Genomic DNA, 23279 nt, shown 5'->3' on the forward strand with positions numbered 1-23279 from the left:
GCCACCACACGTGTCCTTTGTATACCCACAACACTGTACATGTTGTTACCGGTAGTATTTTGGCTTGCGCGCACGTACAAAAATTACAATGCAGCAGGGTTGTCTTTCGACACGATTTCCATATTACAAAAATACAAAGGACAGAGCTTACTCACATTTGAAGGAATAATTCCTCCATGGCCATTGTTAAGATTTTCTTGTCTCTGTCGTTTTACACTGAAGAAGCTACGACTGGACAGCAAAATGACCAAATATTATTAATGTTTGGTCGATTTGGTGAGTGGATTTTCACTCTCATTCTCTCTCCCATTGGTATTTAATCTGGATAAGAATGTTATTGTTAGAATATTGTAGTGTCCAGACACCACTTTTTCGGTTATGTGTAAAGTCTATGGAGAATCGAGAGCATTTTTCTATAACTATTTTCTATAACTTGCATATCACCAGAACTGGCAGAAGGCTGTAAATTACTGCGCGCGAGCTCATTAATCATGTTATAACTTATATTGTTAAAAATATTTTGTCTCCCCAATGAAAATCTCAAAAGAAACCGCCCACTCTGTCTGGCTGGACAAACTGTCAGCGCTGAGATTTGTTTTAAAAGGTTTGAGCAATGCTCCAGAAGAAAAGCTGTGGAATTTTTTTTTTTTTTAAATCAAAGTGCGTTTTTTTCTTCAACCTAAGCAAAGCACCAGAAATATTACTACAAATTACTCATTAAAAAAAAAGGAATTAAAAAAAAAGCATTATTTTTATTTTTTTAATTGGGCAAGTTCCTGTTGCCAAATGATGTCGAATTTGTGTGAGGAGTTTATGACACACTGCAAACATAGTAGTATAAACGTTGCTGTGTATGTTTGTGGTTTATACGATGGGATACGGATTGTGAAGATTCTCATACCAATGACTCATCAAGAAAATTTGTACAATTTATTTACTGTTTTTGTTTTATTGTGCTTTATCTTTTACAAGCACAGATATATTTACTGCATTATTACTCAGATGCAGTTGCATAGAAATGGTGTACCTTGTGAATATTTTTGGGAAGATGCTTAAGTGTGATGCATGCTTGTGAAATTTCAATTTAATATTAAAAGTTTGGACACAGGCATAACAGTTGAGGAAAAAACCCAATACACGTACATAAAGTATACATATTGGTCATTTGCATGCAATATTTATAGTATAAACTGTTCATTTGCAGTGTGAAAAATTCAATACCAATATATTTATTCAAATGCTCCTCTTTCCAGGTGAATAGACTGCATACATCAGATTATGTGCTTCTTCAGTTGACGCAATCTTCAAAGTCTTTCGAATTGGCAGTTGCTGCGTTTTCCTGTGAACGTTTCAGAAAAGTTGGAAGTTTTCATCCACAAGAAAACTCCTCAGACAACTTTTTGTTTAACCAAGAAGTGCCCCTGTAAGGCAACAAAATGGCTGACGTGTCCGACACAGGCACATCAGGAGTATTCTCGGTCGTTGATTACGTCGTGTTTGCCGTCATCCTCATAGTCTCCGCGGCAATCGGTCTGTACCACGCGTGTACCGGAGGGCACCAACGGACCACTCAAGAATTTTTCGTCGGGGACCGTCAGATGAAGTTCGTCCCCGTGGGCTTCTCACTCCTAGCCAGTTGGATGTCGGCGGTGGCGCTGCTCGGTACGCCGTCCGAGTGCTACAGCTACGGCACCATGTTTTGGCTCATCAGTGGTTCATACATATTTGTCACCCTGATCGCCGCCCATTTGTACATTCCTGTCTTTTACAGGCTTCGTCTGACCAGTGTTTATGAGGTACGTTCTTTTAAGATATCCCCTGTTGCATAAAAATCAACTTTGAGTTTGTCTGACTGTAACTTTGCTCGCTTCTGACAGGACAACAGACTTTTAATTATATGCAGATATGTCAAATACTTATAAGTGAGTATCCGGTTTGCAAGTGCCTTTGTCATAAACGCGCACGCACCTCTGAGTACTAGTGAGCGCCTATTGGCTAAACACGCCACTTGGCACTACTTCCGGTTCTATTGGTTCCAATGCTACAGTACGCATAGCCCCATAAATGTGGCCTATTTACTGGACTGCCTCCGTAAACATAGGCCACACATCCACATGTACAAAAACGTGTCGCACTTTGCCAAATTTTGATTTTCACATTTAGGCTTAGTTTGTAGGGTTTCTTTGCTTTAGAAGCATTCTCACCCTCTTTATTGGCTAATCAGAAAGTGCTGCCTTTTTCAGATGTCCATTTTTCGTGAAATTTCCAGATACATTTGCACACGTTTGCGTATCAAAATTTCAACATGAAATTTCACAAAAATTAGACATCTGAAAAAGGCAGCACTTTCTGATTAGCCTATAAAGAGGGTGAGAATGCTTCTAAAGCAAAAAAAAACCTACATAGTAAGCCTAAATGTGAAAATCAAAATTTGGCAAAGTGCGACACGTTTTTGTACATGTGGATGTGTGGCCTATGTTTACGGAGGCAGTCCAGTAAATAGGCCACATTTATGGGGCTACAGTACGCAGGGTTAAGTTGAAATGACGTCACACTTGCGAACGGGACAGGCAACTGTTGAAGAAGGTTGTAAAAGTAATATCCTGCAACATCCATTTGTTCAATTGGATAAATGAGCTTTTTATATTGTGTTTTTGATATTGCAATTTCATTGGTCTAGAACAGCCACATGTCCAGTCTGTAAAAATGACTGTTTCTGTCATATAGACCGCGTTTCATGTAAATGACCCCGTATACACTGGTTCCATGTAAATTATCTCATATACATTGCGTTGCGCGCGTGAAGGGTACATGTGGTAGGGCCCGCCTGTCTCTCAACTTGTCATTCTCATGGCAGTAAGGCTCACAGCAGTCCGTCCTGATTTGAAAATCACAGGCGTGTGGAAAAAGGCACACCTGGATTTTTCTAGGTGTGTGTTTTTTTCTAGGTGTGTGGTTTTCTAGATGTGTGATCTGTGGTCCAGGGAAATTCAGGCGTGCAATTATTCACACTTCTCAAGAAGCTTTTAGGTGTGCGATGGTGTGGGGGTGTGATCGCACGCCTCAAATCAGGACTGTCACAGTAAGCAGAACGTTACATTGCAGTGATTTAATTTATTTCTTGAATAGCAAGGTAAAAACTCCATTATCTTTCTGGCTTATTGGTGTGTATAACAAAACAATCGATGAGTGCACTGTAATGTGCTATACATGTATGTCGTTTTTAACCCATATCCCACATCATGTCCCACATCACAGCAGTCAACAATTGTTACATTTCAACCGATAACGAATATTTCTCAATGATTTTCCATTGTTCCATTTCTACAGTATCTGCAGCTACGTTTTTCCCATGCGGTCAAGCTGATTGGTGCCCTAGCATTCATATTCCACATGGTGAGTTTTTCCAAGGAATTGTCACTATTACAGGCATGCAACTTTTCCCCGGATCCGCTGATTTCCTCGTTTTTTACTTCTCATGAATGCCATTACAAATTGAAAAATACTGTACAAAGTCTTGTGTGGTTTGGAATTTCCTCGTTTTTTTCTAAATTCCCAGTTGCATGCCTGCTATTAACAATAGCCTCTAAACTGTGACCTCTCATTGTTAAAGTGTTTTTCAGGGTTTTAAGTTTCGAGTTCCTTGTAGGTTAATTGTGCTCTTTGTGTTGAGAGTTTGAGGTTCGGTCTTTTTCAGGGTTGTTGAATTTTTTAAATAAAAAAGTCAGATTTTTTATTTAAATTTGATTTTTTTAAATTTGAATTGCATTTTATATATATATTTTTTTCTAAAAAATTGTTTATGCTCATTCATACAACAAAATGTAGGCTTCACTTTTGAGTGGTTTCTTGAATACATGTTATAGGCCTACAGGTAAAAATGATAAAACATTTTCATGTAATTTTGTATCATAAATTTGAACAAAAATTTAAAATTTTTAACGATTTTTAAATCCATGGAGCAATATAATTTAATTTGTAAATTTAAATCAATGTGATTTTAGATTTTAATCAATGTGATCTAAATGAAACTATCCTGCTTTTTTTTCATCTTGTTTTACCCATTTTTGAATGCGAGCGTTTTTACAAGGTTGTTTTAACTGTGAATGTGAAAAAAGTTGTAACATTTGCATGTTTTGTTAAACTGTACAGTTGTTTACACTTTTTGTCTGTACAAACTTGCCAAAGTTATGTTTGGAAGCTCAATTATTATTTAGTATTTTGACATGAAATCTTCACTGATTTTACATCTAAATAATGATTTTGATATATGGGGAAAAACAATCTCCAAACATGAAATGAATCCCTGATGAAAATGTTATTTAAAAATTGTAAATCGATCCAACTGACTTGAAATTTTTACGTCCTGCGCTCCAATTTTTCAAGTCAGATTTGTATTTCCATAATAAACTATGATTATATTTAATTGAACTCATACTAGCACAAATATTTTCTCTTTTGCTTAGATATTGTACATGGCAGTCGTCCTGTATGCCCCTGCCATAGCAATAAATGCAGGTAAGTTTTAATCTATTCTCTTTATGCAGTACTGCACTGTCATTGTTTTTATCTATTCTATTACTTTGTTGTTACAGCATTGAAACATTTGTTGTTGATTTGCAGCACGCATATTCAAGCATACAATACAAATTTGTGTCTAAAATGTGCACTGTTTATGCCAGGTTGATTTTCCAGTGGGTAGTATACATATTTTGCCTTTGAAAAAGATCTTTCTAGGATTGAAACATCAGTCCCTCAAACCTATTTTGATTTGTGTACATGTATTTCAGGTCAATGCAATCATTAAGTAGTTAACATCAGGTTCATTCAAACAAGTTTAAATGGCAGGCGAACAGTATGAAGCCCTTAGTTTCAGTTTGAGGCAAATTTGGACACTTTGTTTTTGACAGGACAGTCATATATGTTTGTTGAATTTAAATCTGTCCCTTTCTTTCTATTTATTTACAGTGACTGGTTTCAGCATCTGGAAGTCCATTCTTACTGTGGGTCTGGTCTGCGTCTTCTACACAACACTGGTGAGACAGAATTTCTTCAATAATATCCCACATTGTGTTGCCCCCCCCCCCCCCCCCGAAAAAAAATGGCCTTCAAAATTTCCAAGAGTCCAAGTATTTGATTCATACTAAAACTGCTTTCAGTTCTGTTGATAAAAGTGTGTCTTTTTCCCACCTGCAAACATAACTTGTACTACATAAAAATCCTGCTTCGTCAGAATCCCTCAGTCTCCTGACGACGGGCAGAGTATACTGTCCCAATCTTTGAGTTTCCCCGGTTCTTTTCAGAACCTCACAAAAACTCACACAAAAGATATTTGTCACATGGTGCAACCATAAACATAATCCTATACCTGTAAACATAGCGTTATATTATTTTGTGCATTGCCCTGCCCTGTAATTCCTATTGTTCCTTTGAATTGTTTCAAACTGTCCATGAAATGAGTTTTTCTTAGGAACGTATTTTGTGCAACTTTCTGAAAACTCCTCTTAAATGTATGAACAAATTTGACATCTCTTTTTGGTTAATTTTATTCAGAAGTTCACTTCCTTAAACATTTTAAATTGTCCATGCTTTTTTGGACAACTGAGGGTGCTGTTGCTGTGATGTCATTTCAGGAAGTCACTGTTAAAGTTTAGTGGTTTTGTGTTCAAATGTAAATCCAAAAATGTGCTCATTGAAAACATTTGTGAGAAAAGTTTGCTCATTGGCTTACTGCCATGTACTGACACAACAATGAATCACCCCCACAAAATCAAAAATGTACAACAGCAAAATATCCAAACTTTGGTAACTTTTGTGCTGAAATAGCTGTAACATAGAGGTTTCTGCCTGAAATGACATCAGACTTTTGCTCATGAATATGGAAATTGGTATCAGCAAAAAAAACAAAAAAAGGCACCCTTGAAAATAGCAATACAAAAGTTGGAAATAAGGATAAATGGGACACAAAGGTGCAATTTTTCAAGAACTGCATTAGCAGTGCCCTGAGCCCAATTTCATGAAACTGGTAGGCAGGAAAAGCTCTCTGCAAAATGTGGTGCTAAGCGAAAATCTGCATTGAAACAGACACAAGGAAATATCAGTTCTGTTTGTACCTCATAACCTGCTTTCACCAAGCAAAATTGTCTGTGCTATGCAGTTTCTGTGTTTAGGTCATGAAATTGGCCTCTGGTTGAATTCTGTTTACATGTAAATGTATTGGGACTTTAGAGTTGGCTGACGAATAATCAGGACTTTTTAAACTGTGCCAAATTGAAAGTTTCTGCGAATTCTATAGCAATGCGAACTCTTGTGGTGAGTTCGTCCGTCGGGAGAGATGCAAAGTATGGGAAGCAATCGCTCAGATTTACATATTGGTGCAAGCTATTTTATTACTGTCAAGGCATCAATCAGACACGGGTCCGACTGGTCTGAAGTCAGAACAACAACTCACTAATTCATATCTTGAATGATGTACTGTTTCAACACAGTGTTTATAAATGGAATAAAGATCCAAACATTCTATCATGATATTTAATAATAATAAGGCCAAAAAAAATAATAAGTCGGTCTCTGGTCAGCGCGCACGTCGATTTTAATCATGCGCGTCAATCTTTTTTTTTCCAAAATGTTCCGCGGTAGCTCCAACAGCACCTCCTCATTTTTTTTTTTACCAAAGAGCACCAAGGAATGGGAAATTGCACCAAGGCAAATGATCGAAAGCACCAAGGCAAATTATGGAGGACACCAATGTACATGAGGACACCAAAAAAGCAAAATAGTACCCCACCTTGTCTGTACAATCCATCCAAGCTTGAAGAAAAAAAGAAAAAAGCACAAAAAAAAAAAAAAACCCGCGTGGCCGTGTCAATTCCGGAACTTTGGTCTGACCAGAGACCGAATATTTTTTTTGGGGGGGCCTAATAATAGTAATTTATTCGTGATATAGTGTTTTACATAAAAATCTCAAAATGCTTTACAAACCTTGAATACTTTTTCAATATAATTGTTAATTCTGTAAATTAAGGTAGCGTGTCGCGTGGCAAAAACAATGATACGCATGCTCTGCCTACAGAGGGCGCTAACGTAATCAAACGTGCTCGCACTGTTTGCATGGCATTCTTAATCACGCACAGCATGTACGTTGTCGATGCAGGTGCTCTGTGCTCACGCCACGCAGGCACAAGTCTCATCGCAAAGCGTATGTAATATAGAAGACAATTCACCGATAATCAATTAACAATTAATCAATAATTAATGAGCAATAAGGCCCATTTTCTAAATGTAAATTTTTGTTTGCGTAATTTTGATTTACGCTTGAGATCTCTTCCTAAAGATAAATCTTATGAAATTTTTTTTTCAAGGATTCATGATATCCATTGTCCCTTTGAAAAAAGAAAGCCCCTCTTACTGCGATGGTTTTATAATCAAATAAATTACCTTCATTGAAAGTGCTCGGCAATTTAAGAAGTGTATGGTCATTACGTAGACCGGGGCTAAAAAGGACCGGTGTGGTTTACTTAATTGAATCATCTAAGTACTTAAGAGCCAGGTGGACGGACCGGGGACTAGCGACCATGGACTCTTGGGCCATTTATAAATCAATTCTTGACGCATGTTTGTTTACTTTGAGGGACCACTCTTGTCTTGTATCTTATTACGTACGTCTTGTGAGAGAAGAGCAGGAAGAGAATGTTCTGGGCTTTCCTGAATGTTAGCTGAATTTCTTATTCTAAGCCCTCAAGAATTGAATTGATTCACAAGGAGGCCCAGGATAGGTATTTTGTTTGGGGGCTTTTTAAGCATGCATGATAATCTTTGCGAATCGTTGAAAATCAAGCATGAAAAGGGTCATAGGATAATCACAATCAAAATGATTGAATGTCGGTACTTCCCTAATTTTACATCTGAAAAAATGATATTTATTTTGGTTCTAATTCATTTCCAGCACCATGTCCTTTTTTCACAATTTATTTGAGCAAAACCTGTAAATTGAGCCATCTAGTTTCAGAGTTCAGTCTGTAATTTCGAAAAGATAAATACATAATTTGTAAGCATGTAGCTACTTCTTATAAGCAGATATTGTGTGCAATGAAACTGTTTTAAAATTTCTCACCGGTACGTGCAAGAATGTGTGCTTTCATTGAACATGCAAGGTACATACATGCTGTGATTGATAATTCCTTGATTTTTAATTCGGGCGATTCACAATGCAGTGCGACACCAAGAGTTTGCCACGGAGAGTTCATTTTTACCAGTGCATTGTGGGAGATGGTCGACAAATTCGCAGCGCCGGCCATTTGAAATTGTTCGTTTTTCCGGGCAGTGGTTTCGTAAGCGTATGATTCGAGGATCTGTTTGCCCATTTCTTTTCTTGTTATCAATATGGTGTTTTGTTTTGTAAGGCGGCAGAACGCTGTGCCCCAATCTATGACATTAGCTCAAGTTGTTTACCGACACTCATTCAAATGGGCCATGCTTTGTCGACCGTAAACTTGAAAAATGGACTCTCCGTGGCAAACTCTTGGTGGCGCACTGCATTGTGAATCGCCCGAATTCCGTGATGAATCCATGAAACCACACAGTACTAGGGCAGTTTTGGGCAGTACAGGGGGTGACAGGCAGGGCGTTTTGGGGCGATACAGGGACTAATTGTTCAAGCACATTTTAGTGCCTTGTTGTACCTTCCCCAGTGTTCTCCAACATGTAGAACAAACCTGGCACCCCGCCATGCTTTCTGCGGCGCCCGCCAAGTTTAAGAAGTCCCCGCCAAGGTTTAAAATCCTGCCGCCAGGTTTAATTTTTTTGACTCTACAGTGTACATTTACAATAATTGATTTCAGTTGTTTTTCCAAACATTAACAATGTATTTCGATGTCATCGCAGCCCGATCGGGGTTGTCCGTGCAAACACCAGCGATTCCCCATGCACTGTACGTACTATACTATTACGCGAGATGTACACACACTGACGACTGAATCCCCAGTTCCGGAGTGTGCCGATACTTCAAGTAGCGACAACCCCGCCGCAAAAATATATATCTTTATTAGTACACACACACACCAGCAGGAGTACGTACGGCAGATCTTACGTGCAGCCAACCGACTTTCTTTTTCTCAGTGCTTGCACGCGCGGTACACAATATATTACGCATTGATGTTTTTGTACGAGGCAAACGAGCTCGAGGCCAAAACACGCGTGCACATGGTGTTCCGATCATGCCGATTGTCAAAAGTTATAAATGGCGATCGTGTATGGGCCCGGTTCCCTAAGAGAACAAAATCCACTTTTAATTTATTTGATTTACCAAACTAGTTGGCGACATTTAAGAACATACAGGTAGGCCATAAATAGAGGGAAATTTGGGGGAAAATGACGAAGACAACGACAAAACGCAACATGAAAATTAAGATGACGATCGCACGGCACCGGCACCACCCATAAAATCGCGTTAAAAAAAACGTAATTTGTATCCCATTTTGTTTTTCAAAATTACAAAAAGGTGTCATTTGATCTGAGAGAAGTCTGCTTTAGGTTGAAAATGAAATTTTTGAATGCTAAAAAAATCGGGGGAACTGGTCTGGAGAATCGCCTCAGATTGCACCACAGAGCATCTAGAATCCAAAATTTTCCCGGGGCCCTTCAGCGGGCCCCGGAACCCCACGCCGTAAGGGCTTCGCGCTCCGCGCTCGCAGGAGTCCCCGCCGACCCCAGCGCCAACCTTTAATTTTCAAAGTTGGAGAACACTGCTTCCCTGATTTGTTTTTGGTTTTCCCCTGTATAGGGTGGAATCAAAGCGGTGATCTGGACCGACGTCTTCCAGACCCTGGTCATGTTTGCCGGGCTTCTTGCCGTCATTATCCAGGGAAGTATCGCGTTTGGCGGCTTCAAGAATATATGGCAAATCAACCAGGACGGCGGACGTATTATATTCAATGAGTGAGTCTTGGGGATATTGGGGATATAATGGAATATCCACCACAAAGATGAGTGGAATATGAATGTAATATTCAGTGGATATCCAATAGAGTGAGAGGAATGTCAACTTCAATTGCAACATTTATGGAAACGCTGAGTTAACCAGCATACATGCTGAATGTTTTGAAATACAATTCAGAAAATACAAATTAAAAAAGGGTATAGCCCATTTTTATTATATTTTTGATTGTACCTTATAGAAATGCTCGGTCTTTTTTTAAGTTTATAATCTAATGTGCATTGTTATTTATTGTTAGATTTATTATTTTTTATTCTTAACCCTCCTGTGCATACTTTGCCAAGTTGTCCTTTCAGTCAAAATGAAAAAAATGACTGTTTTCAACAGTTAAGAATTCCCAGCCTACATAAAGCAGGATTGACTGGCTGGGACTGTTTAAGTAACTTGATACAGCTATGTTTTAACTCCGGGTGAGAGATAAAACAGCTGTGACCACAACTTGCCTGCTTTGTCTGTTGACCCAGTTTGACTAGTCACAGTGCTTGCTTGGCATATGATCTGACTGCTGGTGACTAGCCTTTAAAACTAGCCTGTTAAAAGTGTAGCCGGGAAACTGGAAGTGAATTTTGACTGTCGGTGACTATTTCAATAGCAAGAGGGTTAAAGCCAGAGTCCATCATTTGCAGCTATCCAAAAAGAAACTGGCGTAAATATTGTTGAAAAACATACTTGGTTGAAAGATAGTAAGGGGACTGAACTCCCTGTGAAATTATTCTTTCTGGCAAGCTGTCATTTTGAAGAAATCAACAAAAGAAGGCCTTTCCAACAGTGCGTCTTAAGAAGCACCGTTGGAAAGATGCACACGCGCACGCGGTTGCTATAATTCGTCGGATCGGTGCGCGACATCGCGTAGCTGCAATCGGCTCAGTGAGAACATGTCTCGGACGCTGAATTCAGGCCCAATTCAAAACACGATTCAGCAACTTTTGATTTGACATCGAGAAACTAGAAAATTGTTTTTCTCAAAATGTACAGCTGAAGCTGAGCTGAAACTTCATCAAGTTAGTTGTTCAACATCCTTCTTTAGATTGTTAGCACTTTTGTTGCTTCAAATGAACAAAATGCACAAATAACAAATGATGGACTATACCTTTAATTATTATAATTCAATGTGGAACCTGTGGAATGAAAAATTGGCAAGAACACTACAAATTCAAGATTCTTTCATTCAAATTGAGCCTTAGTGCTACATCCCACTGCACGAGAAACTTAATTTTTTGCGGATATTTTTTATTTAATAAGATTTGGGATTGATCCCACCATCCGTCACTCCCTGTGGTCTCTCGTCATCGGAGGCACCTTCACGTTTCTCTCCAACTACGGCTGCAATCAGCTATCGGTGCAGCGCTACCTCAGCTGCCCGTCAGAACGAGATGCCAAAAGGTAAAAAACATCTTCGTCCGACTGAAAATGAGACAAGGGGGCATTGTTTGTAACCCGTGGTAAATAATTATGACTGGACTCGACTTCCTAAATTCTGCAAAATCCTCCAAAAACCTCTTGATTGATTTCAAAGGATCTACAAGAACAAGGGTTAAAGGGTTCATTAGGTGAATTTTACAAATTTTGTGTAACTTTTTACTTCTCTTAACTGTGTGAAAACTATGTGACATCCCTTTTTTGGTTAATTTTGTTTGAAAATTGTAATTCTTTCAAACATTTAAATTTTCAATGAAAATAAATTTAACGACGGCAAAAATATCCGAAATTCTAGCAACTTTTGGGTGCTGAAAAAGCTGTCACATTTAGGTTTCTGCCTGAAATGACATCACACTTTTGCTCATGAATATTAAAATTTGCATTAGCATGAAAACCAAAAAGGCACCAAAATACCCTTGTAAATGGCAATCGAATAGCTGAAAAAAAGGTTAAATGGGACACAAAGGTTCATTTTCAAGGATTGCATTAAAAAAATTACATTGTATGGGCCCTTCAAATTGTTGACCTCAATGTAACCAGTTGTCTGTTATGATTTCTTTTCCTTTACAATTTTCTGTTTCAGAGCCCTGTATGTCAATTGCCCGCTGCTGTTCGTGATCCTCTCGCTGACTATGATGTGTGGCCTGGTGTTGTTTGCTATGTACGGTGACTGCGACCCCATTCTAAGGGGGCAAATTAGCCGAGCGGACCAGGTACGGAAGAAAGCTTTTCTTGTTTGAAATATCTTTCCTGGTACTTCATCTTTCAAGACTAACAGACATTGAGCAATATTGAACTCTGTACAAAAACGCAGGGTTTCTGCCAAATTGTATTTTGAGTTCTTAATGTAGTTATATTTAAAAACTAGAGAGCACACTTGCTAGGTATATGCTAAATGCGCTATGCGGACGTGCCGACAATGACGCGCGTTGGCCATTTTTTTAGTGGGCAAAAGGCAGAGAATTTACGCGCTCAAAGTGGGCACATCCGGGTATTTCACAATCATTGGACTATGGGCTACGTGCGACGACGAAAGAGGGCGCCCTTTTACCTAGCAACGACGTCACATGGGCAGGACATTTCGCTGGTTAATGCGCACCGTTCCTTGTGTGTGACACATGTACACCAGGGGATTTGTACTAAGTACACGCAGTGACCGCGCTTCGCGGGAAATGAATTGCAGTCAGGCAAGATGGCGTCGGTCGGTCACCCCCAACTGTTCTTTCCTTGCCGGTGAGGGGGTACTTGTGAACGGAGCGGATATGTTCTAATTATAGCACTCTGCATTTTGCCCACTCAGAAAAAGGGAGCCGCGCTTCTTTGTCGGCACGTCTGTGTGTAGCAAATGCGCTCTCAAGTTTTTAAAGCAAAATCAATGAAATGTCAAAACCCTATTAACTGGTTTCTTGACATTAAACCATGGACTCTTGTCTGTTTTTGTATGCAGCTGTTACCTTACTACGTCATCAATGAGTTGGGCTTTATCAGTGGTCTAGCTGGTCTATTTATCGGCTGCATCTTCAGTGGCTCCCTCAGGTAGGATCTTACAGAAGAACTTATATCTTTTCGTATTTTCTTTTTTGATAAAATGAAATAAATGTCCAATTAAAATACTGCTGGAGGCTAACGTCTTTTTTATCAGGCACTTCTTTATATTTAATACAAAATTCTGACCAATTTCTCAGCTGTGATTATATTTTGGAAAATACACTGTTCAATTTAGGAATTTTCCACAAAAAAATGTACCTTTATTTTTAAGATCACATTATAGTGTACGTATTGCTGTGCCATGCCTAAATGAAAAAAAAAGTTGACCATGGATCTAGATCTGAGATGTATCAAAAAAGTTTACACCAGGTAAAGCGTTCTGACCGTTTTATTCCCGAAGAGCTACAATGCTGATTTTCTTGCCAAATATTACATCACTGTTCAGCTCATGAATATGCATATTGCATCAGAATTAAAATTAAAAAGGCCCTAAAACACCCCTTACAATATTAAATAAAAAGTTGAAGGTGATGGTAAATCTGCTACTCTGAACTGAACTTAAGGTAAACATTTTACTCCATTGGGCGATTTGTTTCTGATCTTTATTTAAAAGTTTGTCATTACATATGGGTATTGTATGACTCAGGCTAAGGAAACATGATACATGCTAAGGAAACGTGATACATACGTATCCTAAAAGTCCTTGACAAATTGACCCATCAACTCCCACAAGGAAACAATTCAGGAAACCGATCTTGTCTTGATATTGATAAGTGGTGTCGGGATTAAAGTCATTAAACAGGACTCGGGGGGAATGGTGTCTTTTTCCTTAGAAGAATCTCAGACCTATTCTATATAATAGATCCTTGCAAAGCAAGGGTGATATGTGAGCAGATTCAGCGATTAATTATGCAAAAAGACTGCATCTTGACCTCGAAATTCTGACCATTCAGCGGGCGCTTTCTCTATCAGGTCTTCGGTTATACACCCGTTGTTACGTCATAGACATCTACATGTATACAATGTAAATAAACCTAGACAAGACATATATTATTCTTTAACGTTGTGAATTGAGCAAACAAAGGCTGCGGCCATGTGCTCTGTAACGATATGTTACGTGATACGCCCAGCTTAGAGCCAATGTCGTGTCTAGGTTTTATAGATCTCGCCGGTCATCGTATTACAAAAACACTGCATTCGAATTGACCAATCAATGCTTTGGTCCAGATTTCAGAAGGAAATCTGTATCTGTATCTATATCTGTATATTATAGTCGGTAGGGTATCCCAGGGGAAACATCACACCAACTTAGAGAGAAGACAATGAGAAGAAATTACAGTTTTTAGAGGTGGGATGAAAAGCCCAGAAGATATTCAGGGGAAAAACAGGTAGGGACTGAAAACCCAATCCACATATTGACCCAGTGGGATTCGAACCTGGGTCCGGTACCGCTACGCCAACCTGACTCCCCAATGTCACGACGTCACACTTTAGTAAAGTAGACTCCAATTAACTGGCGCATGGGGTCGCATAAATTTGCATGCTTAGATATATCAGCTGTTGGACCGGAGACAGGGCTCCGTGGACAATGGGTGATACTCAGACTATCTCAACCCTCGGACTGTCCGAATAGACCAAATATTCTCATATTGCATCAAAAAATGATGTTCCTCATTGTTTCCTGTAATCCCGCAGTACTGTATCGTCGGGTATGAACTCTCTCGCTGCCGTCACCCTCGAAGACGTCCTCCCCAAGCAGCGCTTCACTGAGAGGACTGCGGCCATCCTCTCCAAGGTCCTAGGTATTGTTAAAGAATAATTAACCCCCATTGAACAAGCCAAAGATTGTTTTAAAAGGTTGTGGCATGGCAGGTTTGTCGGAGTTCATTCGTGGATGGAGAGAGTCTGGCGATTAAAAGCCCTTGCTCCGTCAGATTTATTCCCAAGTCAGTAGAGCACTAGAACTGTGTTTTGGAGGTCAAAGGTTCGAATTGCCACAGACTCCCATGTTTGAATTTACCCAATTGTTGTCTGCGTGATTGATTGAACAGAAGTTGAGGTCAACAATTTTCAATTTATAATAGTCATAAATTCGCAATATTTTCAATATGTAAATTGTAATGCTTTCTTTTCTTCTGGAAATACCCATTCATTGCCCTTGATAGGATAGGCCCAATCAGTACACAAAGAAAACGAAAAAAATAGGACTTACAATGTTGTAGGTCCTGTACATGGTGTCTGGATGTGCTGTTTTCTTTTAAAACCCAATGGGTTAAACCCCACCCCCTTCAAATTGGTTCATATTTAGTATGTAGTGTAATTTTGGCTGGAAAAAAAATCTGAAATCTGAAGCTTTAGTGCCATCGGACAAACTGTTTTTGCGCTTCCGTCCGCCATTTCTTGGTGATTTTGGCCAAAATGGGCGTGGCCGCCAATTTTCAAATGACCATATCTCCATAACCTAGGGGCCAAATCTCCATAACCTAGGGGCCAATTTTGTTGTTCTTGGTTGCTTTTGGAAAAGTAACATCGTAAGGAATCCAAATTTACCATTATTTTTTCATGTCGGAATAATGTGCATTGTCAGTAGAACACCAGTACTCTATTGTGGAGGTCAAGGGTTAAAATCCCTTTTTGGTGATATATTTGTATTCTCCTGATCTCAGTCATTCTGTGTGCATTGTATATTTATCTCCTCTGTTAAGCATTATTATATATGTCAGTAGAGCACCAGTCCTGCATTCTGGAGGTCACAGGTTTGAACCCACTGTGTACCTTTGTTTGTATTTTACCTCAGTGCTATACTGCCGGGCATATGTACATTATTCTCCCTTTGAAGTAGAGAATTAATGTAGTAGAGCACCTATACTATAAACCTGTGGTCACAGGTTCAAACCCACTTTGTACGTTTAATCCTGTCACTGTATCTATGTTATTCTCTCTGTGTACTATATACCTGAGGTCACAGGTTCGAATCCCACTTTGTACCTTCAATCCTGTCACTGTATCTACACTATTCTCTCTGTGTACTACCTGAGGTCACAGGTTCGAATCCAACTCTGTACGTTCGATCCTGTCACTGTATCTACATTCTTCTCTCTGAGCAGCATGCACCTATGGTCTACTCTGCGTTGGCATGGCCAACCTAGCCGGTTACATGGGCCCAGTCCTGCAGGTGGCGCTTAGCCTGATGGGGATCATTGGGGGACCGCTCCTCGGTCTCTTCACCTTGGGTCTCTTCTTCCCCTGCGCCAATAACAAGGTATGTCAGTTACTACGTCAGTTATGCTATCGTTTAACTCTTTTTAAGTCTGCAATTCATTGCCTCCGTTAGATTGAATAAATGCGCTATGATATTTGTGCTGATACATTAGTTTGCCATCTCTTAGCAAGTTGCCAGTTTTGAGCTGTACGCAAAGATTATGTAAACAGTAAAACCTCCACTCTTAGTTTAATTTTTAAAAAGAAAGAAAATAGCCAAAATGGCGAAAGAAGCTTAATTAACCCTCCTATGCAGACATACATTCTGTGTCAAGTTGTCCTTCCAGTCAAAATCAACCAAGTGACTGTTTTCAACAGTTAAGAGCTCCCAGCCTACTCAGGATTGACTGGCTGTGACTGTTTATGTAACTTGATAAGTTATGCTTTGTCTATTCGTGATTGATAAGCCAGCTGTGCCTACCACTTGTCTGCTTTTGTCTGTTGACTGAATTTGACTAGTCAGAGTGCTTGCTTGCAATATGCTCTGACTGTGACTAGCCTGTGTTAAAGGCATGGCAGGGGAAGAGGATTGATTTCTTTGGCTGTCTGTGACTTTTCAGATAGCAGGAGGGTTAATTGTCAAAAATAATTCCCCCAGGGTTTTGGATGGCCATTTTGATCCGTAGAACCAATAGAGACTAATATTCCAGAGTTGCGCCGCACTAAACAGGTGAACTTTATGTAGCTCGAGTCTTTTCATGTATTTAATAAAAAAACTTTGTAATAATTTGGTTTGGCAACCCCCTGAAAGGCAGAAATGAATACTTGGAATACAAGAAATCAGATTGACACCCATATCTTTCCTCCACGTTTCAGGGTGCACTCGTCGGTGTTTTCGCGAGTTTTGCCATTTCAACGTGGATGGCCATCGGTGCTTTCCTCCACCCGACCCCACACCTCGGGCTGACAACAACGCTAGACGACTGCCCTCTCCTGAATACCACCCTGAATACCACAGATGTGACTTTCCTCGACGATAACACAACCTATTTTGAAACTACTGACACAAGTCTGTACAACTTGACGGCTTTCACCACAGAAGCAACCAAAGATACAACTCCACAGTGTGTATTTCTTTTCCTTTTTTTTGTCGAAAAGTTTATAGTTCTTGACTTATGAACGATTTTATTATTTTATTGTCATTGTTTATTAACAAAGCTATTGCTGTGTTGAAGTAAGCAAAGATTTTATCAACTGTTGATTTTAGTTATGGGGGTGCAGAGAGCGAGTTGCTTCTCATGCAATAATTTGACACTATATGTTCAGAATGTTGAGGGTAAAAACATTAAGTACTCTGGCAATTGAGTCTACTTGTAATCCCACTCCCCCCCCCCCCCCTTGTGAAATATACGCGCCATAAACTGTGGGCAAGTTCGCCCAAGAACTATTGTTGACCAATGGTTAACCATAGTTGGACTAAAGTTAGCCCAAACTCTGTCTAGTCGACGATGGTTGACTACGCTAGTCGACTATTTGGAACCAGCCTACTGGGCCTGGTTGCATCGCTGGTAACCAATAGCGGCGCGCATTCATAATGTACAGCAGGGAGCCAGGACCCAGAAGTTTTGATCAGACATTTTGACCAGCGTTTGACTAGAGACGTTCACACATTGCTATTAGTGCGCAGGCGTAAGTTACGTCACAAATCAACCACTAGTCGACCAATGGTCCTTGCCGAACTTGCTCCAAGCTGACTGAGTAACTTAATTGTAATGGGCTTGACTCAAATTAATTCGCTATCGAAAGGGGTTTCATGGTTGCATTGTGATTTGAACGGCTGTTGATATTTATTGTTTTCTCTCCAGTCCGGTGCTTGCCAGCTTGTACAGCATATCCTACCTGTGGTACAGCGTCATTGGCATGCTGGTAGTCCTGATTGTTGGAGTGGTTACCAGTCTGATTACAGGTAAAGTGTTGTTCGTCATATTGGATCAGTGTTGGACTGAATGCTATAAAGCAGCCCCTCAACGATCAAAAAGACAGATAAATGAAGGACTTATGTTGAAAGACATTTAAATGTCAGTATATAATCGCATGCATTGAAGCCATCTTTTGAGGTATGGTAATTATCAGCATTCCAGACTCCAACCAGTCTTAAACATAGTGTTTAATACCAACCAAGCACATATTTATTCCCATTAATAAATACCTTTTTCGGTCAAAAAATCAAAACTTTTCAATCCAAAAGTCCAAATTTTGTATAACAAATTATAAATTTCCAGCAGTTTTGTTCAACAACATGAACAATTTTACTTTCTGTTTATTCGAAACACTCCTCTAGCTTTATAATGGAGTGTCCAGCTTGCGAGTAAGATGTAAATAACTTCTTTTATTGAGATTGGCTTGCACGTACTGCGCGATGAAGCGCAGATGCAGCTGTGGTGAGTGCGTTGTGAATTTAGGACTTTGAAATACTGAATACTGGTAGCATTATGCATGCCTTCATGAGGACAACCAATAAAACGGTAAAAGGCACTGGATTTCATAGGAGTCCAAATTTCAAGTGATACTGGACAAGTGTTTAAGACAAGCCAGCCACCAGCCAGTCATCTCTTTATCATCCGTTTAAGACCGGCCACGTGACGGGCTTTCGACCAATGGGAATAGCTTAAACTCTCTTAGGTTTTTATGAATTACAATTAAGATGAGGTCTGTACCTCCATGAGATCACAAGTTGTGAGTGGGTCATGGTTGAAAATTAGTCACATGTACTGCAAGAAATCTGGACACATAAACCGGTGTACACACAATGTATTCTTCCTTGATCCATGTGAGTGGGCATGGAACCAGGAACATCTGGAATACAAGACTAATGCTCCAACCGCAAGTATTTTTGTGGGGGAGACCACATGGAGTTGACGTTTTAACGCATTAGTGACGACGCCTGATGCTCACAAGGAGAAGCTATGGCATTGTGAACATTCAGGGAAAAAAATAGTTGTGCGTCCTTTGCGCCATAATATTGCAGTCATCTGGGTACTTTTTACAATACGCTGATTTATTTTTGCCACTGGAAGCTTGATATAAATAATGATAAATGCTATGTGATGTGATTAAGCTAAATGAGTCGTTTGTCAGGAACTTTCATTTGGAGATACAGGCCAAAATAGGGCCACTTCATCTCATCACATCATCACATCTCTTGGTGTTCCGACTTCCATAATTTTTGAACTAAAGATGGTACCAGCATGCCGTTTTCATAGCAGTAATGATTGATTGTCCTCTTTTCAAATTTGTTAAAAAAAATATATAACCAGGGTCAATAATTTAGCTTGATCGCATCACATATTCTTAACCTTCTTTCATCTTTTAATCACAGGTGGTAATGAAGACGTAGATCCATCCCTGCTGAGTCCTGTCATACAGAGCTTTCATTCCTGCAATTGTAGGCGATCTGGCCACAAGCTACAGCGCTTGGTGAGTTTTACAAAAAAAATTAGTGACCTAAAATACAATTGAATTTTTTTTTTCAAAAATTCTTAAAGGGCCCATGAAGTGAATATTTCTTTGGAACATATTTTGTGCAACTTTCTAATCCTCTTAAAATGTATGAAAACTATTTGACATCCCTTTTTGTTTAATTGCACTTCTTTAACATTTAAATTATGTCCATACTTTTCTGGACAACTGAAGGTCGCTGTTGCTGTGATGTCACTGTTCATTTTAGGTATTTTTCTGTTCAAATTATGAAACCAAAATTATTTTTGGTGTTTAAACTTCTGGGGTCTTTATATTTTTTTAAAGCCATTCAATTCAACAAAACCTTACACCACAATTTTACCCAAACAAAATTTCATTCATCTTTTGATTTTTTTTTCTGTAAAAAAAAAAGTTTCAAAAATGTGAACCTCAGTTTCCATAAACTATCGTAAGGTGCGTCTGTGATGTAAATCAAGAAAATTACTTGGCGGGTTTTATGACTGGTAATTACATGTACTGATTATATGTGTATACCCTTTAATTATGATAAATTTCATGTCTTAATATTTTGTATCCCCCCTTTTTTTCTGTATAACAGGATGATCTGGATATGATGGATGTAGACACCAACAGCTACTGGAAAAAGTCACCGAATAACATACACACCGCCCTTTGACCTTGGAATGAATATTTTATACACGAACACAAACTTGTTTGACTAGTTTGCAGAATACGGTACTCTGGTCCTGTAGAATGTTTTCTGAAATTTGCTGAACGTTTTTACATCAATAATTTCATTCTTTTTTTCTAAAAAAAAGGTGTATAGCTACAGTTTTGGCAGGTTCATGGGAATTTGAATGAGAGGTCACTCCACAAGCGTAGCATTTCCAGCCCTTTATGAAAAAGAAATTTCCCTGAGAAATTTCCATGATTCTATGAGAAATATTTTCACTTCAACAAGGTTTTTATGGAAAGCCAAGAGGTGGTTGCAGCAAAGCTTGTTGACAAGCGATGGCCTCCCTTCCCTAAGTTTTCCCTGAGAAATTTCCATAATTCTAAGAAAAATATGTTCACTTCAACAAGGTTTTTATGGAAAGCCAATAGGTGGTTGCAGCAAAGCTGCTAAGATACTGATAACACACAGGCAACTTGTTGGCAAGCGATGGCCTCCCTTCCCTAACGTTTCCCCGAGAAATTTCCATAATTCCAAGAAAAATATGTTCACTTCAACAAGGTTTTTAGGGAAAGCCAAAAGGTGGTTGCAGCAAAGCAACTAAGATACTGATAACACACAGGCAACTTGTCGACAAGCGACAGCCTCCCTTCTCCCCTTATAGCCATCCTTTCCTCAACATATCCAACAGAGTGGTAGCCTGTGCATACAATAATTGTAATTTCTTTCAATTTTTCTGTCAGTCTCCCGTTTTGGTGTTTTCCCAAAATTCCCTGAGTTTTCCTCGACTGGAAAAATGGAAAACTCGTTTTCAAGGTTTTCCCAGATTTCCAGCGTGGCTGGGATAAATGTCGCAGTGGAACTTGTCGGTATCCTTGAGTTTGTATTAAATCGCCGTGAGTTTTTATGCTTGAACCAGGAAATGGCTTTGGGGATATTGTTACGTTGTGTTTTGAATAGTGCTTTTGTATATTGAACTTGTGTTGCTCTGATGAAGAGGCAGGTTTGCTTGCATTCAACTGCCTTAATTAAACAGAATTGTACAGCGTTGAACTAACATATAACATTTTGCAATGCCACGGTGGTTACAAATAATTTTTAAAAAGAGTGGTATTTGAATTCATCAATTGTATTTTATGTGATTTTTTTTCAAACAGAGAAGTAAAGTACATGATGGACTCTTGCCTTCATGGTCCACATATTGGTATTTGGTCAAAAGTTCAAAGGTCAAGCTCACTTTAAAAATATAGATCACAAGTCTTTAGAACAGGGAGGTTTTCACAACTCAGTCCTGTTAGTTGTACATTTGTTGGTGCTTTTGACGCCACCATGTGCATCAGAGCATTCAGAAACGACACACACAATTCAATTCCCATCTTTAAAACGACTTCAATGGAAACCTGTGTCTATTCATCGACTGCCGTCCCATTTTCCATCTATTTTTGGTGTGATTTGCCGCCTGAACGAACCTTTGAAAAAAGTTCTCTGCCAATTTTGGTTTGGGTGTACATGAACATGTACATACTCTGTTTGCCCCTTTGGTAAAATATTGCATTTTTATAGTCTGTGAGTTTTGAATTGAAGCAAGGCGAATAAATTATATAAGTAAAATGTAAATACTTTGATAGAAATGCATTCACCTTTATAGTCTTAACCCACAAACGCAGGGGCACTGTTGCAGCACTTTCAGTTACTCAAAATATGGCATATAGATATAGATATTTATTATTTTCTTATTTTTGTGGCATTTGCATATCAAACATGGCCCCGGAGTAGGGATTTTTAACATTATTATATGTATGTTGTTTTGTTTTCTGTGAAATCTGTTGAGCATTTGCATTTTATGTATTTTGCAAGGTTTGTTTTCCGGTTTTCCTTAACATACACAAATTATATATTTTTCAGTTATGTTATGGTCAAGCTTATTTTTTATTTCATCCTGCTGTTAAAAGAGCAAGGATATATATTTTTGTCTTGGTTCTGAAATTTTACTGCTGTTGCAGTAGTTGTTTGTTTGTTCCATGCACATGCTGTTGACTATTTTACCAGTCAATTTATGTTTGTTTGCTTTTATTGTTAAAATTCATGAGACTTGTAAAAGGTCACATGCATGTACAAAGAGTACGTTTTGAAAAAACTTTTGGGGGCTTACCTGTTCACGAAGTACATTGTTGGGTGTTGGTGGGGCATTGGGGACGGCACAGTGGAACACTCTTGGCCTATTGTAAAATTTACGCTCCAGTGCGAACCCCGAAGTGTTGAAACATACGAGGTTTCGGCAAGAAATCTGTTGAAAGTACTCTTTGCGAATCAGTATTTGTGACGTTTGGCTGTATATCAGACGTTGGCTGGAAAATTTTGCCTTTAGCGAAAATCAAAATTTTCGGCAAAAATAATCCCGGCGTGAAGTGGGTAAACAGTGCTTGCAAATGCTTCTGGAAATGCAGTTCTGTGTCTGAAGTTATTCTTAATGGTTTTGCTTTTGTTATAATGACTGCATTTAAATATTGCATTAAAATATTAATACAGCCTGTTTTAATTCTTAGTTTCCCTTTGGTGTCCCCTTTAGTTTATTTTGTATTGAGAGATCAATATCTTCATTGCTTGCCACACTTTTGTTCCTCTAACAGAATAGTCTGGGTTCCAAGGCGTTGACATAAATTTTGGACAAAATATCAACTGCTGCAGGAGCAGTTGATATACTCGTGCAAAAGTGTCTCATACAAATTCGAGTCAATATATAAACCATTGTTCTCAGTCTACATGTACAAAGTAAGATGTCCATGCTATAGACTACAGAAAGGACACTTGGGTATTACTTAAACCTTTTATTTATTTAACGTTTCTGAGTATATATATATATGAAAATTACAAAAGATATCTTCAGTATAGTCAGCAAAGGCTTGAAATGCTGTAGTTCTGAGGCCACTTTCATTTTCTGTTCACCAATCAAACATTTCAAAACCACGGAAAGACGCTCATTTCCTGTTTCAGTTGCCGACAGGAGACCGTCAAAACCGGGAG

The 23279-nt window shown here is 38.9% G+C and overlaps 1 protein-coding gene across 1 annotated transcript; it reads left to right on the top strand.

The window, feature by feature from the left end:
• Positions 1 to 46: 46 nt before the first annotated feature.
• Positions 47 to 22794, top strand: LOC119744696 (sodium-coupled monocarboxylate transporter 1-like). Its single transcript, XM_038220764.1, has 15 exons — positions 47 to 276; positions 1254 to 1796; positions 3331 to 3396; positions 4467 to 4518; positions 4969 to 5036; positions 9782 to 9936; positions 11237 to 11377; positions 11997 to 12126; positions 12861 to 12949; positions 14597 to 14703; positions 16009 to 16163; positions 16979 to 17226; positions 17968 to 18068; positions 19482 to 19579; positions 20181 to 22794. Exons 2-15 carry the CDS (start codon positions 1437 to 1439, stop codon positions 20256 to 20258), a joined length of 1848 nt encoding a protein of 615 aa, XP_038076692.1. The 5' UTR covers positions 47 to 276; positions 1254 to 1436; the 3' UTR covers positions 20259 to 22794.
• Positions 22795 to 23279: the final 485 nt, after the last annotated feature.

This window comes from Patiria miniata, unplaced genomic scaffold, assembly GCF_015706575.1.
Source record: "Patiria miniata isolate m_02_andy unplaced genomic scaffold, ASM1570657v1 HiC_scaffold_7, whole genome shotgun sequence".
Lineage (NCBI taxonomy): Eukaryota > Metazoa > Echinodermata > Asteroidea > Valvatida > Asterinidae > Patiria > Patiria miniata.